Genomic DNA, 14,817 nt, shown 5'->3' with positions numbered 1-14,817 from the left:
GCCATGCTATGCAGATATGTTTGGGTGTACAAAATTTATATGGAACTGAAGTACATTACAATAATCCAGAGCCGTAGGGAGGGGGAACTGTGCTTGGGGCTCGCAAAGTGTGCCCTTACCATTTCATGCCCCTGGCACTTACTGGCAAGGATGCCAGCAATGATGCCACCTGTCCCCCTGGATGCTATGCCACTGCAATAATCTGAACTACCGGTCCATGTGTCATCTTGAAAATAAACAATTATGGCATTCTATATATATAGCAGCCAAAGATATTTTTCTTGAAGAATTGTTCAGCATTATCTATCTTAGCCTTAGATCTGCTGGAAACATCTTTATGATATGAACGCTTTCATTCACCTTCACCAACAGAACTGAAGCTATCAGAAGACAATGCCTATTCTATTTTGTGTGTAAGTAAAGTTTATGCAAATCTAATAACTTTAACTGAAAAATAAGCTTACAGAACACAACTAGTTAACTGCTGAATAAATGGAGTTGTCCAAACTTTAAAACAAGTTAGATGTTTATTTGCATTGTTTGTTAAACTTTGTATATTTATTAATATATATTAAACATTGCTGGAAAAAAACATCTCAACATAAGAATTCAAGTAGCTTCTTCAATTAAGGAATTACAATATATAACATGCAAACTGTGACACATTTTTATGTAGACATCATGTAGACACATTTTATGTAGACATTCAAAAAGAAATATTAAAACAAGGCAGTTCTATCCATAAAAAACTTAGTCAAAATGAATGGTTAGGATTAACTTGTGCTACACACGGTTAACAATTTGTGCTTTTCACAGATATTTAATTGCATTCTTCCAAAAAGTCCATTGACAAGATCAGAGCATATTCTATTCATAATTTTTTAAAAATATTATTTTTACATCAAAACTTTATCAACTGCCACAAAAGAAAGAATAATCTGAGAACTGGCTGATCCAGTCATTTCAGCATTTCAAATTAAAAGGCTCCGAGGCTCATTTATACTGTATACATGTATGGCAAATGTGAATATCTGAATACCTGGCCATCTGAATTTACCTTCAAATGTTGGCTCAAAATAGCAAGTACAATTTATAGATTTTTTTCAACAGGGATTAGTTCATCTGGGCTCAGAATGGAAGTATTTGAACAAACCTTTCAAATGTATTTTGCAGCTTCTGGTGCTCCTAAGGCAGATTTTTATTTTCTCGGGAGAGTCAGCCCCTCTTCTGTTTCTTTTAAAGACAGATCATGTTGGGCCTGTCTGTAGCAGCAGAAAAGAGCAAGTGTTGAGAAGCATCTTAAAGACTAGCGAAATTTCTGGCAGGGTAGGAGCTTCTGTGAGTCGCAACTGTAAGTTTTTGAAGAAGTGAATTGTGACTCACAAAAAAGCTCATACCCTGTCAGAAATTTTGTTATGTCTTTAAAGTAGTACTCTTTTTTACTGTCTCCCTTAAGAGTTAAGAACTGCTCCGGATACCAGGAGGAAATACATCTCTAGTCCCAGCAACTTGGACATATTCTATTAATTATGGCATCTAGATGAAAAAGCTAGCCCGCGTTTATTTTCAGATTCATCAACCCTTGCTGGCATGGTTGCAAGAACACGCTGATCCACAGAGCCAAGAAGGAAATTGTAAACAATCACTATTCAATTGCATTGAGCACAATGATTTCTTCATGAGCTCCTCTCATATTGTTTGGCACTAGGAGATCAAGTTTTAGTACACCATGATATTTTTTTTCCTCTAAAGAATAGCAATTAGTGGTAGGATAAGTTATTTTTAGATGTCTCTGGAGTGTAACAATTCAGGGATTGGACCCAACCAGTTCTTTAGTGGATAACAAAGGAAAGAAACCCTTGTGTTCATCTGACCCAGCTCTTTGGGTCAGCATTATATTTGACGATAGCAAAGCAGCTTAAAGCATATAATGTCTACTGAAGTTTTGCTAGGTGAATAAAATACCTGTTTAATTTAATGCAACAATGGTAACATACCCCAGTTCTACTAAATTCTTCTATCTAAAGAACTAATGCTAAGGGAACTTGATGCAACATCCACATTAGGCAAATACTTGTGATCAAGAGCTTGACCCACAGCACCTCTTGACCGGGATTCTAAGTATTCCTCTTCTAATCTGTAGGAAGCACCTGAAGTCTTTCATTATTCAGTTCAGTTCAATTCGATTTATTCAGTTTGATAAGCCACCCTTCCCCTTATCTCATTTACTGTTCTTGTGAGGTTTTTGCCTGGCTGAGGTTCAGGCACTTATTGCTAGCCTTTGATAGATCTCTAGAATAGGCGGTAAGATCAAGGAGGGGCAGAATGCCTTTCAGAGAGGAAATATTACTTGATATAGTGAACTGTGTCAAACCTTCAAGGGCAGTAATAGTATTCAGTATAGTAGGTAAGAGAAGGGGTTTAGGGAAGCTGGGGCTCTTGTATTTTGGTATTTAAACCAAATACCAAATTCCTTCTTTGGGTACAGGTCCAAAAACCATTTGTGCATGTGGATACTCTGTGATCATCTACATCATCATTCTCTCCAGCAAGACTCCATTTTGTACCACGTGGGAAATCTCTGTAGAATCTTGGGTGCAAACAGATGGTGTCTCCCAATGAAGAAACAAGCCCAATAAAATGCAACAAAGCATCTTACACAACAGTTGAGGTTCATATCTTTGTGCGATCGTAATAAAAACACACTTGGTCTCAAAGCCCAGCAAGTATGCACACATCACAGGTTTCTCTCTAAAAATGCTCTGAGGCAAGAACTATTACAAACAACAGCAAGGGACTCTGACTGTTTACGTATATCTAGAAGGACATTTATTTCCAGATATCACACAAAGATACTGGTAAGATTCCTTTGTTGTGAGAATCAAATGTTCTCCTGGTATAGCCTTTAGGCAGCCAACTAGAAAGAAGTCAAGCATTTTTAAAAATAAACTTTTAAAATTCAGGTTTTGGCACTATTATTTAAGACACTGCTACCTTCCTAGTTGTTCCACATATACATAAAAAGCTAGAAAAACATCTATTTCTTCTCTGTCCACCAAATCTACTTAAATTAGTAAAAAATCCCCACATTCTTCAGAATTAAGATCAGTAATAGAATTGATACTCTTCCCTGCATAATGACAAAGACAGTTCTGAAAGCAGATCTGTATTCTTACAAACCTCGAAACACAAATACAAAATTAGTATTTGTTTTGCTATTTATGGTCATAATTCTAGGTAAAAATATTTCTATTGTATGTATGTAATACATACATCTTATTCATTTTAAGGGGAACACTCAATATTTATGTACACTGTTTATACATCTTCTAAAACAGCGGTTCTCAACCTGAGGGTCACGACCTCTTTGGGGGTCGAATGACCCTTTCACAGGAGTCACCTAAGACCATCGGAAAACACATATTTCCGATGGTCTTAGGAACCGAGTCACAAATAATGTTATGGTTGGGAGTCACCACAACATGAGGAACTGTATTAAAGGGTCGCGGCATTAGGAAGGTTGAGAACCACCATTCTAAAACATTTTCCAGCTGTACCTTGGTTTCATATTCATAACAGCTATTCTAAACCACCAAAACAAACATACTTTATTTCCAAATATTCATCAATCCCATATTTTGATCCTTCTCTTCCAAGTCCAGATTCCTTTACACCACCAAAGGGGCACTCTACAGCAGAAATAATTCCTTCATTAACACCAACCATTCCAACTTCTAATCGCTCTGCAACTCTCCAAATCTGAGCAGGGTCCCGAGAGTAGAAATAACCTGCAAATTGGGTCATTAAACAGAACAAGTAAGACAACATTTTCTAACCTAAACCTCTGGGGGGAAAAACTGTTATTCCTATTTCTAAAATAATCATGAATTAAGGACAAAGTTGCTTCAGCTCTAATTTAAATGCTACATTTTAAGCGCTTGAATTAGACCACATATTGACTTCTCTTGTTACTTCATAGGGGTACCATGAAGCACACACAACATACCTGCTAAGCCGACATTGGCTGAATTTGCTATAGCAAGAGCTTCTTCCTCTGTATTAAACCTGGAAATATAGAGAAATAGTATTAACAGGGCAGAAGAAAATGATACTGACTTTAGATACTGAAAGAAGGGTTTTAGTTTGATCCCAGTGGAAGTCGACTACAGAAATGACTCAAGGTTGACTCAGCCTTCCATCGAGATTTGTGAAATGAGTACCCAGCTTGCTGAGAGTTAAGTTTAGATGATTGGGAAAGAAATGGGAAACCATCTGTAAACGAAGTCTGCCTAGTAAAAGCCATGATGTGACAACACCCCATGGGTCTGTAATGACCCGGTGCTTGCACAAAGGACTATCTTTATCTTTCAAGATGCAATCAGAGAACTCTTCCATTGGAAATATATAATGCTTTAAGTATGGTTTCCCACAAGAGAGAATTTTCATAATTTCCTATCAATCCTGACAGTCTCATGGTCACCTCACTGCTTCTAAGCATCAGCAAAACATTCATGAGTTTTCCCAATCAGCAAAACATTCATGAGTTTTCCCAAATGTGCAGGGAAGGTTAGTAAATCTTGAGGACTTTCTCATCAGGTTAATGCATACTGCAGAACAGTATGGCTGGAGGAGATGGAAAAAAATCTGGTTTCATATCTCCATTAATCCATCAGGTGAGAACAGAGGCATGGGGGGAGGAATGGCGCCCGGGGCAAAATGGCGTCCACCCCTCCCCCTGTGAGGGCAGGAGCTGGCCTGCTGCCATGGCGCCTGCCTGAGCTGCCCGCCACCGAGCCCTGCCCTCCCTGGCCCTCTTGCTGGCTGCTGTAAGTGGGGTGGGGTGGGGGAGTTGGTCATGCCCCGGGTGCCATTTTTGCCTGGTACGCCTCTGCTATGCAATGCTCATTATAGCAATCTAGTGATTCCTGATTTTAAAAGACCCACTCTGGTGAAGGGGAGAAAGATGGTGGCCATGAGGACAAGGAAAGTTTGGAAGAGCCACTGTGAATGAATCTGCATTCACAGAAGCAACAAGAGCTACACAGAGAATTATCTCCATGAGATGGCAGCCCAGGACTTTGGGCCAAACTACACATGACATCAGCCACAAGTTGAGTTGGAGAAGCCCTAGCTGACTTATAAAGAGGCATCACATCAAAGAATTAACTTTCTCAAGCTTGACAGGAGCTGATTCCCCCCTGTATAATCTTTTCTTCTTCTGGGGGACATTTATGCCACACAGGGCAGTTTCACATGCATTGTTTGCACCATGAGGAACCCCACAGTGGGGCAAATAGGCTTCTTTGTGGCCCTGTGGCCAGGAAAATGGCTGGAGCCTCTCCTTCCCCAGTTGGTCCCAGAGTGCTTGGGAATGCTCGGGAACCCTGCCTCAATTTATTGCAGCCATCACGTCTGTATGGGCCATTGGTTTTTCCAAAGACAAATAGATACAGTGCTTCTCTAGTCTTGCCTGTAAAAAACTGAGACAGTTTCAAAGGCAGCTACAACACAGAATACACAAGAGTATTCACTTGCTTACACTTCTAGAAGACAAGAAGTCTTCTAAATCAATTAAAATAGTATGAGGTGCCCTTCTGCTCAGAGAAGCAGCCCTCGCATAAGTAACAGAAGGACAAACCTATGGTGTGAATATAAAACAATTACATTTTATACAGAAGACTATAAAGAATGCTTTTCATGCATGTGTCTGATTTTCATATCACCCTCAGCTCTTTGCATTCTTCACAGTTTAACACACTGTAATTATTACATGAAAAAATGGTAAATTGCAACCAGGCAAAACATCTTACTTGATAACTGGTGCCAAAGGACCAAAAGTCTCTTCTTGTGTACACAACATGTCTGTTGTGACATTGCTGAGTAGAGTTGGCTCAAAAAAGTTTTTTCCATAACTGTGCCTTTTCCCTCCTATAACTATGGAGGCTCCTTGAGAAACGGCATCATCGATGTGTCTCTCAACCTAAGAGAAGCGCAGCGAAGGGGTCTTAAAACAGCATATGTGAAATGGCTGTTCTTTTGAATTCTATAGTATTTAGAAGACATAGACAAACAGACTGGATCCTGTGATCCATCAGCAGAAAGTACTGACAGTGGTGGATCTTTCCTGCATTCCCCTATCCCCCTTAAGGCCAAAAAAGTTGATTTTGGGGTTGTATGACCTGTGTTGACTATACTCTGTTCCATATAAAGCTGATAGCAGATAGTATATATCTCCACCACACAACAAAGCATGCCAGTCCTTCTTTGTTGAAGAATGCTCCGCCTGGGTCCTAGTGCCTAACTAGCCCTGCTACCAACATCTGTTTGAAAGTTCAAAAGTAAAAATACATTTCGACATAAATGCTCTTGTATCAAAATATCATGTTCAATAATGCACAAAATGATGGTTTTGACAAAGGCAGCACATAAAGTGAATTATGATTCTCCTGTTAGTTTAGGACTATATTCTAATGCGGAAGCATACAACTTTCTCAACCACTGCACCTCAACTGACTGAACTACCATCTTTCTGTGGAACAGAGTAGAACAGCCAACAATGCATGGGTGGGGATGTAGTAGAGAAAAGACAAATTTGTTTTTCCTCCTCCTCCTTTCATCTGAGCCATACTGACAGAAGGAGGAGAGGACCATTTGATCCCACCTCCTCTCCCACTTCCGTAACTGTTAATCCATGTTCTGAAAGCCCAAGAATCAACTTTTCTGAGGTTGGCTGAGACTGCAGGAAAAGGGAAAGCAGGATCAACTCCAGATCTTTCTGCTCACAGATGAGGGAATCAAACTCAGTACCTGCTTCCAAATAGCTACGAAAACGTGATCAGAATATACCAATACATCCCCATAAAATACAAAGTAAAGCCAGTCTTCACCTTTTCCACAGCTTTTTCATTAATTAGGGGTCCCTGGGTAGTCCCCTCATCAAATCCATTGCCAACCCGCAGTTCTTTCTTAATAGCTTGTGCAAACTTTTCCACAAATGCATTATGGATCCCTTTTTGCACCAAGAAGCGATTTGTACATACACAGGTCTGTTGACAAAACCAAAACATTCTGTTAGTGACCCACTAATGGTTTGTGATTTACAAATATCCACTGTGCCCAGGTTGTTCTTTTCCTCTGTGCCTTCCTTTGGCTAGAGACTAATGCTCAGGTTCCTCCCCTCCCCTTTCCTCCCCTCCCTTCTTCCTCAGCTGGAATGATGATTAGGGAGTGAAGATTTAAGGAAAGGGCTAAGATCAGAAGGAACAGAGAGGTAACAGTGAAGTTGATGTCAAAGACAGTTCTAGCTATTCCATTCAGAAAAGAGGGGATGACTTGGGGAGGCTGAGGCTGTCCAAGGTCAAAGAATATAACAACCAGACATAATCCAGCCAACTCAGGTTCCACTAATTTCACTGCAAAAGTAGTTAAGGATGCAGTCCTGAACACACTTCGAAGGAAGATCCGGGGAAAGCAATGAGACAAATTTGCAGAGTTAGGCTAATTTACCCACTAAAATAAAATAAATCCTAAACAGTGCTTAAATGTGGCCAAATTGTGCAATGAACCAACAAGACATTTTTGTTTCTGTAAATATCTTTATTGTTATGAAAGGTCAGCAAAAGCCTCTTAGTTTATTTTCTCGTGGAAGCCACCGACCAGAATCGTATAAGGACAGTGCTCAAATTATCAACTTCTAGAAAACAAAATATAGGACAGTTGCTGTTACCTGGCCTGAGTTTCTATATTTAGATGCTAAAGCGCCTGCAACTGCTTTGTCCACGTCAGCGCTGTCAAACACTATGAACGGAGCATGTCCTCCAAGCTCCATGGAGACCTTCTTCACAGTGCCAGAGGCATGGCGCAACAGTATCTGCAAGAACACAGGATTTCTGAGCATCTACAAAGATTAATAATCAGACGTACAGTGGAACCTCGGTTTTTGTTGGTAATCCGTCCGAAAAGAATCAACGAAAACCGAAACCGACGAAAACCAAGGCAAACATATCCATAGGAATCAATGTAAATCCAATTAATTCGTTCTAGACGCTCCAAAATACATACCAAAAACACATTTATAGTGAATAAACATGGTGTTTAATACTGACAACAATAACAAACAGGCACTGGATTATCTTCACAAACCAGTGAAGAAAGCCTACATTGCACAAAATAAATCACTTGTCTTTAAAATCTGTAAAACAACCTTGCAACTGTACACAAGCAGGCTCTGGATGCTCACACAATGAGCCATTGAGACACTGAGCAGGAAATTATGAGGTCACATGGCCGCTGAGAGCACGCGAAGTCACATGGCTGCCGAGAACATGCCGATGAAATCCGACGAAAACCAAGACAATTTTTAATGGAAAAAATCAACGAAAACCGAAGTAAACGAAAACCGAGGTTCCACTATACTTACTAGAGCCAGAACTCAGTCACAGATGAAAGTTAAAAGGTGCTCTACAAATCCATCTACTAATTTTCATAAACAAATTTATCTCTCAAATGTTTTAGGACTACTTCCAAGCTTACTTAAAACAGAACTGACCTAATTATTTCACATGTTTCCCTGCTGCTTTGTTTCACCTGGACATTGAATGCATGGTTAAAAGGTACATTCTTCACAGTAACAGACGGGGTACTTGGAGAAATCCCACATATTTCAGGACAACAATTCATCTAACCACTCTCTGGTGTTAAGAGCCGATGTGCTGTGTATGTGAAAAGATACTGACCTCAACAGGTTTTGGACTGAAATTCAAGAAGATGGCAAAGTCCACTTGTAAGACAAGGACAAGAAGGGACAAGAAATCCTTTTAGGCCTCTCCCCAATAATATTTTCCAAATATATTGCAAGTCACAAATCGTTTTCTCCAGGTAGCCCCGTGAAATTTAATGGGAAAAGTGTAGTGTACATGGGTATGGTTGCAATTTTTTGCAGGAAACTTTAATTATGTCAAGAACCAATTTCATTAACAGTACTTTCAGAAATCAGCAGACTTCCTTGATCAGGAATTTTCAGTTCATAATTGTTTTGATAACATTTTTTCCTACAGAGTCATTGAGGTGTGATTGTATGTGAAATTCTGTGCATAGGTCAGTGGGCTAAAATATTTTGATATAAGAGAACAATTCTAGAAGAATTGATTGCACCCAGAAAACTACTCTCAGAGAAAAACATAATTTTAATAAATGCTGGCAATGGCAAGAAGGTTGTACATTTCCTTTCTGCTTTGTCCAAACAATTAAAGCAACTATGCCATTTTTAATTGCATTTACATTCTGCTTTTCTTCCACTGTGGAACTCACGACAGAACAGGTAGTGTTTGCAGGTGGTCTCTATTCAGCTTCTGATCTGACCCAGATTGGTTGAGCTTTGGCAAGGTTGCTGTATTAACGTCTGTGCCTTCCAACCATAAGTTAAAGCCTAGCGGTCTTTATTTCAAAATACCTTTGAGAACTATCTTATCTATAACTTAGTGAAGATATAAGAGCCAATGAAGATATAAGTGCAGTTCTTCAGTCTCGCAAAGGGTACCTTTCCTGTAGCTGTTGATCCAGTAAAAGAGATTTTGGCTACCAATGGATGAGTGCACAGAACTTCCCCAACTGCTGGGGCCTGTTGTCTGGAACATGGAACAACATTATACACTCCTGCAGGAATTCCAGCCTGATTCGCAAGCTGCAATGAGAAAAAGCATATGTGCGACACCAGAAAATAGCATTTAACAAATATTTTAATAACAGGATGGACATGGTGCTTGGTTTCAGAAAAAAATATGAAATTGCTGTAATTAATAGGTCCAGATCAAACTCTCTCAAGAGTGCAGTCAAGAGAAGATGACAGTGTTGGGGGAATGTTGACAGTGGACAGTTAGAGCAGGGAGAGCTGTATGAGAGGCAGATGAGATGTCTGTGAATGAAAAAAGCACAAGCCAGAATCAGCCTGTAAGAAAAATGGTTTGTAACTGAGAGGACTGTTAAGACACATTGCAGATCTATGCTTTCAGCATTCCAAAGTTGTCTGAAGTATTGAATAAAAGTTAACTCCTTTTTGTAAGCCATGACCCTCTCCAAACAGATGCTATTAACAAATGAAACACTGGAACAACATTTGTACTGTGCAAAGTTCACAATGTTTATTGACTTTGGAAGATGCTTCTGAAAATGGTTAAAAGCATTATTATTTGAGTATTTTGCTTTTAGCTCTTTAATTAATGGCATGTTTAACTCGGTAGTGTTGGTAAAGGGTTATATCTGTGAAAGTAATTTAGCTCCCCACCCCTCACTAACTAGTATCCAAACCTTACCTCAGCAAGTGCTAAAGCAGACAAAGGTGTATCTTCAGCTGGTTTCACCACCACTGTACAGCCGGCTGCCAGCGCTGCACCCACTTTTCGTGTAATCATAGCACTTGGAAAATTCCACTACAGTGAAAAGAACGTATGCAATTAAAGTCTATGCAACACTGAAATAGCTGGCAAATTCAGAAATTTCTGGGGGAAAGTAACATGGAGAGTAATACAGCAAGCTTTAACAACATTCAGATCTGTCCGTCTGAGGCCCCTTCCGTGCATGCAAAATAATGCACTTTCAATCCACTTTCACAATCATTTTCTATTCTGGATTTTGTACTCTGCATAGCTGCAAAGTGCATTGCAAGTGCATTATTCTGCACGTGTGGAAGGGGCCTCAGGGGTTCAACTGAGAATCTCATCAACACACTTATGATAGCCATTCAGTCCAGTAACTGAATGGCATTTTACCTCCCGCCAACGTTTATTGTTTATATATTGAACAGGTCCAACATGCTGAAGTAAGCTCATACATCAAAAGGAATTCTGGGTAAGGCTTTCAGGAGATGAGTGGGCGCTTCTTTATCTTTCTGAACCAGAGAACATTCATCTTGCCATTTAAAACAGATTCATGGTGCAAAATAAGTTGTATTTACCTATTTACAGCAATTTATGAGCAAAAACCTGAATTTTCATTGCACAGAATTTTAATATCACAAGCACAGGGCACTGCAGGTGGTTCAGAACACTAAAAACAAAGGTCCAACTAGAACAGTCAGCTAGACTCACAGGAGTAATGATGGCAGCAACGCCCACTGGCTGCTTCAGAACTAAAATTCTGCGGTCTTTTGCAGTGGATGGAATTAAGTCACCATATATCCTCCGAGCTTCTTCAGCAAACCATTCCAAAAAGGAAGCAGAGTACTGAATTTCACCTTGAGCTTCTTTGAGTGGTTTCCCCTGTGATCAAGGCAGAATGGAAAACAACCACATAGTAAAATACAAAACTTTTTTTTAAAAAAAACCTCTTGCAATGGGCAAAAAACAATTCTACAAAGGAGTTTGAATAAGCATGTGGCAAATTTTGTAATATATCTATTAAGACACAAAGTAACATGCAAGAGCAACCGAACTATACCCATGAACTCTACGCTGCTTCAGTCCACCTTTTGAAAAACATAATCACATCCCACAATCACAGAATATGTTTATCTCTTGCGCATACTTACATTCTCAGCTGTAATTATTTTTGCAAGGTCGTCTTTATTCTCTATCATTAAATTGTGCCATTTACGAAGCAAAACACCTCTTTCCTGAAAAAGAAATGATGTTTTAGCACTCAACAATAATAACTATACTCAATTTAATATTACTTTCCTCCGAGCCTGCAGACTTACGCCATATAAAAATGTAGCGTAAGCCTGTTTCCTCAGTGGGGTGATTTGGTTGGCAGGTGAGTATTTTGATTTCCCTCTTTTCTGCACTGCCCAAAGCCCCTTTGGAGGTGGCTCAGTGACACCTTCACTGAGCCGTTCCTGGTTGCCTCAGCGCTCCCACTCCTTTGGATTGCCCATTTGTTAGCTGCCTTAGTGGTCCTTGTGAGGCAAGGTATAAATGTTAGGAAAGAAATTTAAAAACTAAATGAGAACAGCCATGCTGGAGCAGATCAGTGGCCCCATCAGGTCCAATATTCTGTTTCACAGTGGCTAACCAGTTGCTCTGGAAGTTGCCAAGAAACGGCATAGAAGCCAAGGACCCCTCCGATGTTGATTCCTGATTCTCCATGAATCTGTCTACACTTTTAAAGCCATCTGCACTTGTGGCCATCACCATATTCACTGGCAGTGAATTCCAGAATTTAATCATTTGTTGATTATACATGCATTTCCTTACACAACACTAGTGAAAATGCTTTGTAGCCTTTACCTCTCTTTCCACTAACCTCGTGGAACAGATCTCTTGCTCTCAGCTATTCTGTGAGATCTGAATGTGGACCTAAGTTTCCAGATGCAAGTCTAGTATGACCCAGGGAACCACAATAGCTCAATATAGCAGAAGATCCAGAGCAGGTAACACAAGGCTGAAGCATATACCAAGGGGTGGGGAGGCATTGCTAATGATGGATCTATGGAGCAACCAATATATATTTTTCCAGAATAAGAGAAATTCATAAATGATACGTTTATTCTTTCTCCTTCTCGCTTGGGCAAATTCCACAAGTTCTATGTTCTGTTCCTCTGACAAAAAATGAAAGTTTTTTTCATTGACAGTTTTTTGTCAGAGGAACAGAAGTTCTATGTCAGAGGAACAAGTTCTATGTTCTGTTCCTCTGACAAAAAACTGTCAATGAAAAAAACTTTCATTTTTTTCCTTTTTTCCCAGTAAAGCATTTCCTTTCATTTTTCAAGATATAGATTGTAAACGTCTGCCGAGAAATTGAGAAATGGGTACTCGTCACCACATCTAGTAGTTAATTTCTCAAATATAATGAAAAACATACATGTCTGACTAAAAAAAGTCTCCTGACACACCTCCCCTCCCCAAAAGATTTGGTCCAAATATCTGAAAGCAGTCTGCAATAATCTGCTAGTTGGAAGAAAGCACACTGCACATACCCAGAGGTCCAGTGGCATTTTAAAGACTCACAAAACTTATCATTAGGCTCTCAAGTGCCAGTGGACTCGTGTTTTACCTGGAAGTTATAGGTAAAAACAGCCACCCATTTGGAATTATGCTCACACACACTTGGAGTGATTTGCAAGTTTCTGAACTAAGTTCCAGTCTTGCCACAGGTTCTGGGGCTAACTTAGGCCCCTTCTGATCACGCAGAATAATGCACTTTCAATCCACTTTGTAACTGTGTGAATCAGCAAAATCCACTTGCAAACAATTGCGAAAGTGGATTATTCTGCATGTGCAGAAGGGGCCTTAGGCTCTCTTGGAATGGGGGTGTGCCGCATGAGCAGATGCTTCTCACCCAGGGCTGCCAAATGACCAGAAAACTTCTTTCCCAGTTACCTGGGCAGTGCCTGAGATCAGAACAGAAGTCTGACACACGATGACAGGCTCGGCAAGCGAGGCGTGCCATTGCATTAAACACAAAACCATCTGCTAATTCTGGGCGTCAGGGAACTGCTTCACCAGTTGAACATCCACTCTGGGATGAGGTTCCTCACTGACCTTTGACCGAAGGGTTCTAAGCAATGACGGCGTGTCCACTCCTTCCCCCCCTAAATATGAGGGTCACCCATCTTCTCCCCCCCCAGAAAGGGCAGGTGAGGTGAGGTGAGGTGAGGTGGGGTTCCCCTCCCCCCCTCCACTGACCCTCGTTTGCCGACAAGCCAAAGGCCAAGCCCTCAGAAGAGGCGGCTGCCGAAGCGGCGCCCTCTCACCTTGGCCGGGACCGCGCTCCAGGTGGCGCTGGCTTCGTAGGCGGCCCTGACGGCGGCCTGAGCTTCGGCCACTCCGCAGTCCGCCACCTGGGCCAGCTCCGCCCCGCTGGCCGGATCCCGCACGGGGAAAGCGGCGGCCGCCTTCACCCAGCGGCCTCCCACGAAGCCTTCCGAGCGCACCAGAGACCCGGGGAGCATCGCCCGGCCGAGGCCTGCGCTGCTCGTGCGGACCGGGAAGCGGCCTAGCGAAGGCGGCCGGGCCTGCAGTAGGAGCGGAGGGCGGCCGCCGCGAAGCGCTGGTGACGCTTTGAAGCTGTGGGAGGCGAAGCGAGCGGCCATGGCCGCCTGCAGGGGGGTGGAGCGCGGGGCGGGCAAGTGCGAGAGGTGGGCTCGTCTCCCGGACGACGTAACCCCTCGGCCGCTTCGCAAGAGCTCCTCTCCGCTTTGAAATAACTGCGCTGGCTGAACCCTCGTTCTGGTCGGGGAGTGATTTTCCAACAGCCGCGAAACGTAGTTCAAGGTCTGTGAGTTTATAACTCCCAAGTAAGTCCAACAAAGAAAAAACAACAACAGTATATATGACGTGGAATATAAAATATTCCTATAGAAAAAGCAACTTCAAGATTATCAATGATTATAAACGGCCCTACCTGTTCCCTGTGTGCATGGTTGTTGTGCGTGTGGGTGCTGCACATGTGGCCCATATCATACACACACGACCAGATCCAAATGTTACCGATTCGAATTTTGAGAAAATATTTTCTTGAAGTTAAGTCACCAAGCTACACTGGCTCACAGTAAGGATGTGGAGACCTGTGTGGGTCAGAAGCCTTCATAAGGTTCCCAAAGAATGTATATGCAGGATTGTGCCAATGCTATATGGTTTCCCTTGTGTTTGCGTCATTTTAGGGTGTAATAAATGCCTCTTTAAGTTAAATTTAGGATGTGCCTGCAGCTTAGGATGTTAGTATTAGTTAGGTTCTTCAGTTAGGTTAAGGTTTAGTTATTGTTAGATTTAAGAAAGCCATGCCAACAAGTAGTTGTGAAGTCTTGCTTATAAGTATAAGTACATGTGTTATCCTTTAAGGTTTCCCTAATGTTTAAGTTAGAAATGTTATTTTTGAAATTTG

General features: G+C 41.2%; 2 protein-coding genes across 4 annotated transcripts in view; one reads left to right on the top strand and one right to left on the bottom strand.

The window, feature by feature from the left end:
• Window positions 1-508: 508 nt before the first annotated feature.
• Window positions 509-14,147, bottom strand: ALDH5A1 (aldehyde dehydrogenase 5 family member A1). The gene is made up of 10 exons (XM_048508095.1): window positions 13,688-14,147; window positions 11,525-11,608; window positions 11,085-11,255; window positions 10,311-10,427; window positions 9,539-9,682; window positions 7,727-7,870; window positions 6,888-7,046; window positions 5,811-5,980; window positions 4,007-4,065; window positions 509-3,788 (listed from the first exon to the last, which is right to left on the bottom strand). Exons 1-10 carry the CDS (start codon window positions 14,024-14,026, stop codon window positions 3,580-3,582), a joined length of 1,596 nt encoding a protein of 531 aa, XP_048364052.1. The 5' UTR covers window positions 14,027-14,147; the 3' UTR covers window positions 509-3,579.
• GPLD1 (glycosylphosphatidylinositol specific phospholipase D1) overlaps window positions 13,828-14,817 on the top strand; it is a 44,498-nt gene continuing 43,508 nt past the window's right edge. The window contains exon 1 of one of the 3 annotated variants that reach the window (XM_048508094.1): window positions 13,828-14,207. The gene's annotated coding sequence lies outside the window, so the exon portion shown is untranslated. Of the gene's footprint in view, window positions 14,231-14,817 lie in introns of all 3 variants that reach the window. The other 2 variants (XM_048508091.1, XM_048508093.1) reach the window with 2 other exon arrangements.

The sequence above is a fragment of the Sphaerodactylus townsendi genome, linkage group LG09, assembly GCF_021028975.2.
Source record: "Sphaerodactylus townsendi isolate TG3544 linkage group LG09, MPM_Stown_v2.3, whole genome shotgun sequence".
Classification (NCBI taxonomy): Eukaryota; Metazoa; Chordata; class Lepidosauria; order Squamata; family Sphaerodactylidae; genus Sphaerodactylus; species Sphaerodactylus townsendi.
Note: the sequence above shows the minus strand (reverse complement) of the source record. Positions and strands in the feature narration are given on the sequence as shown.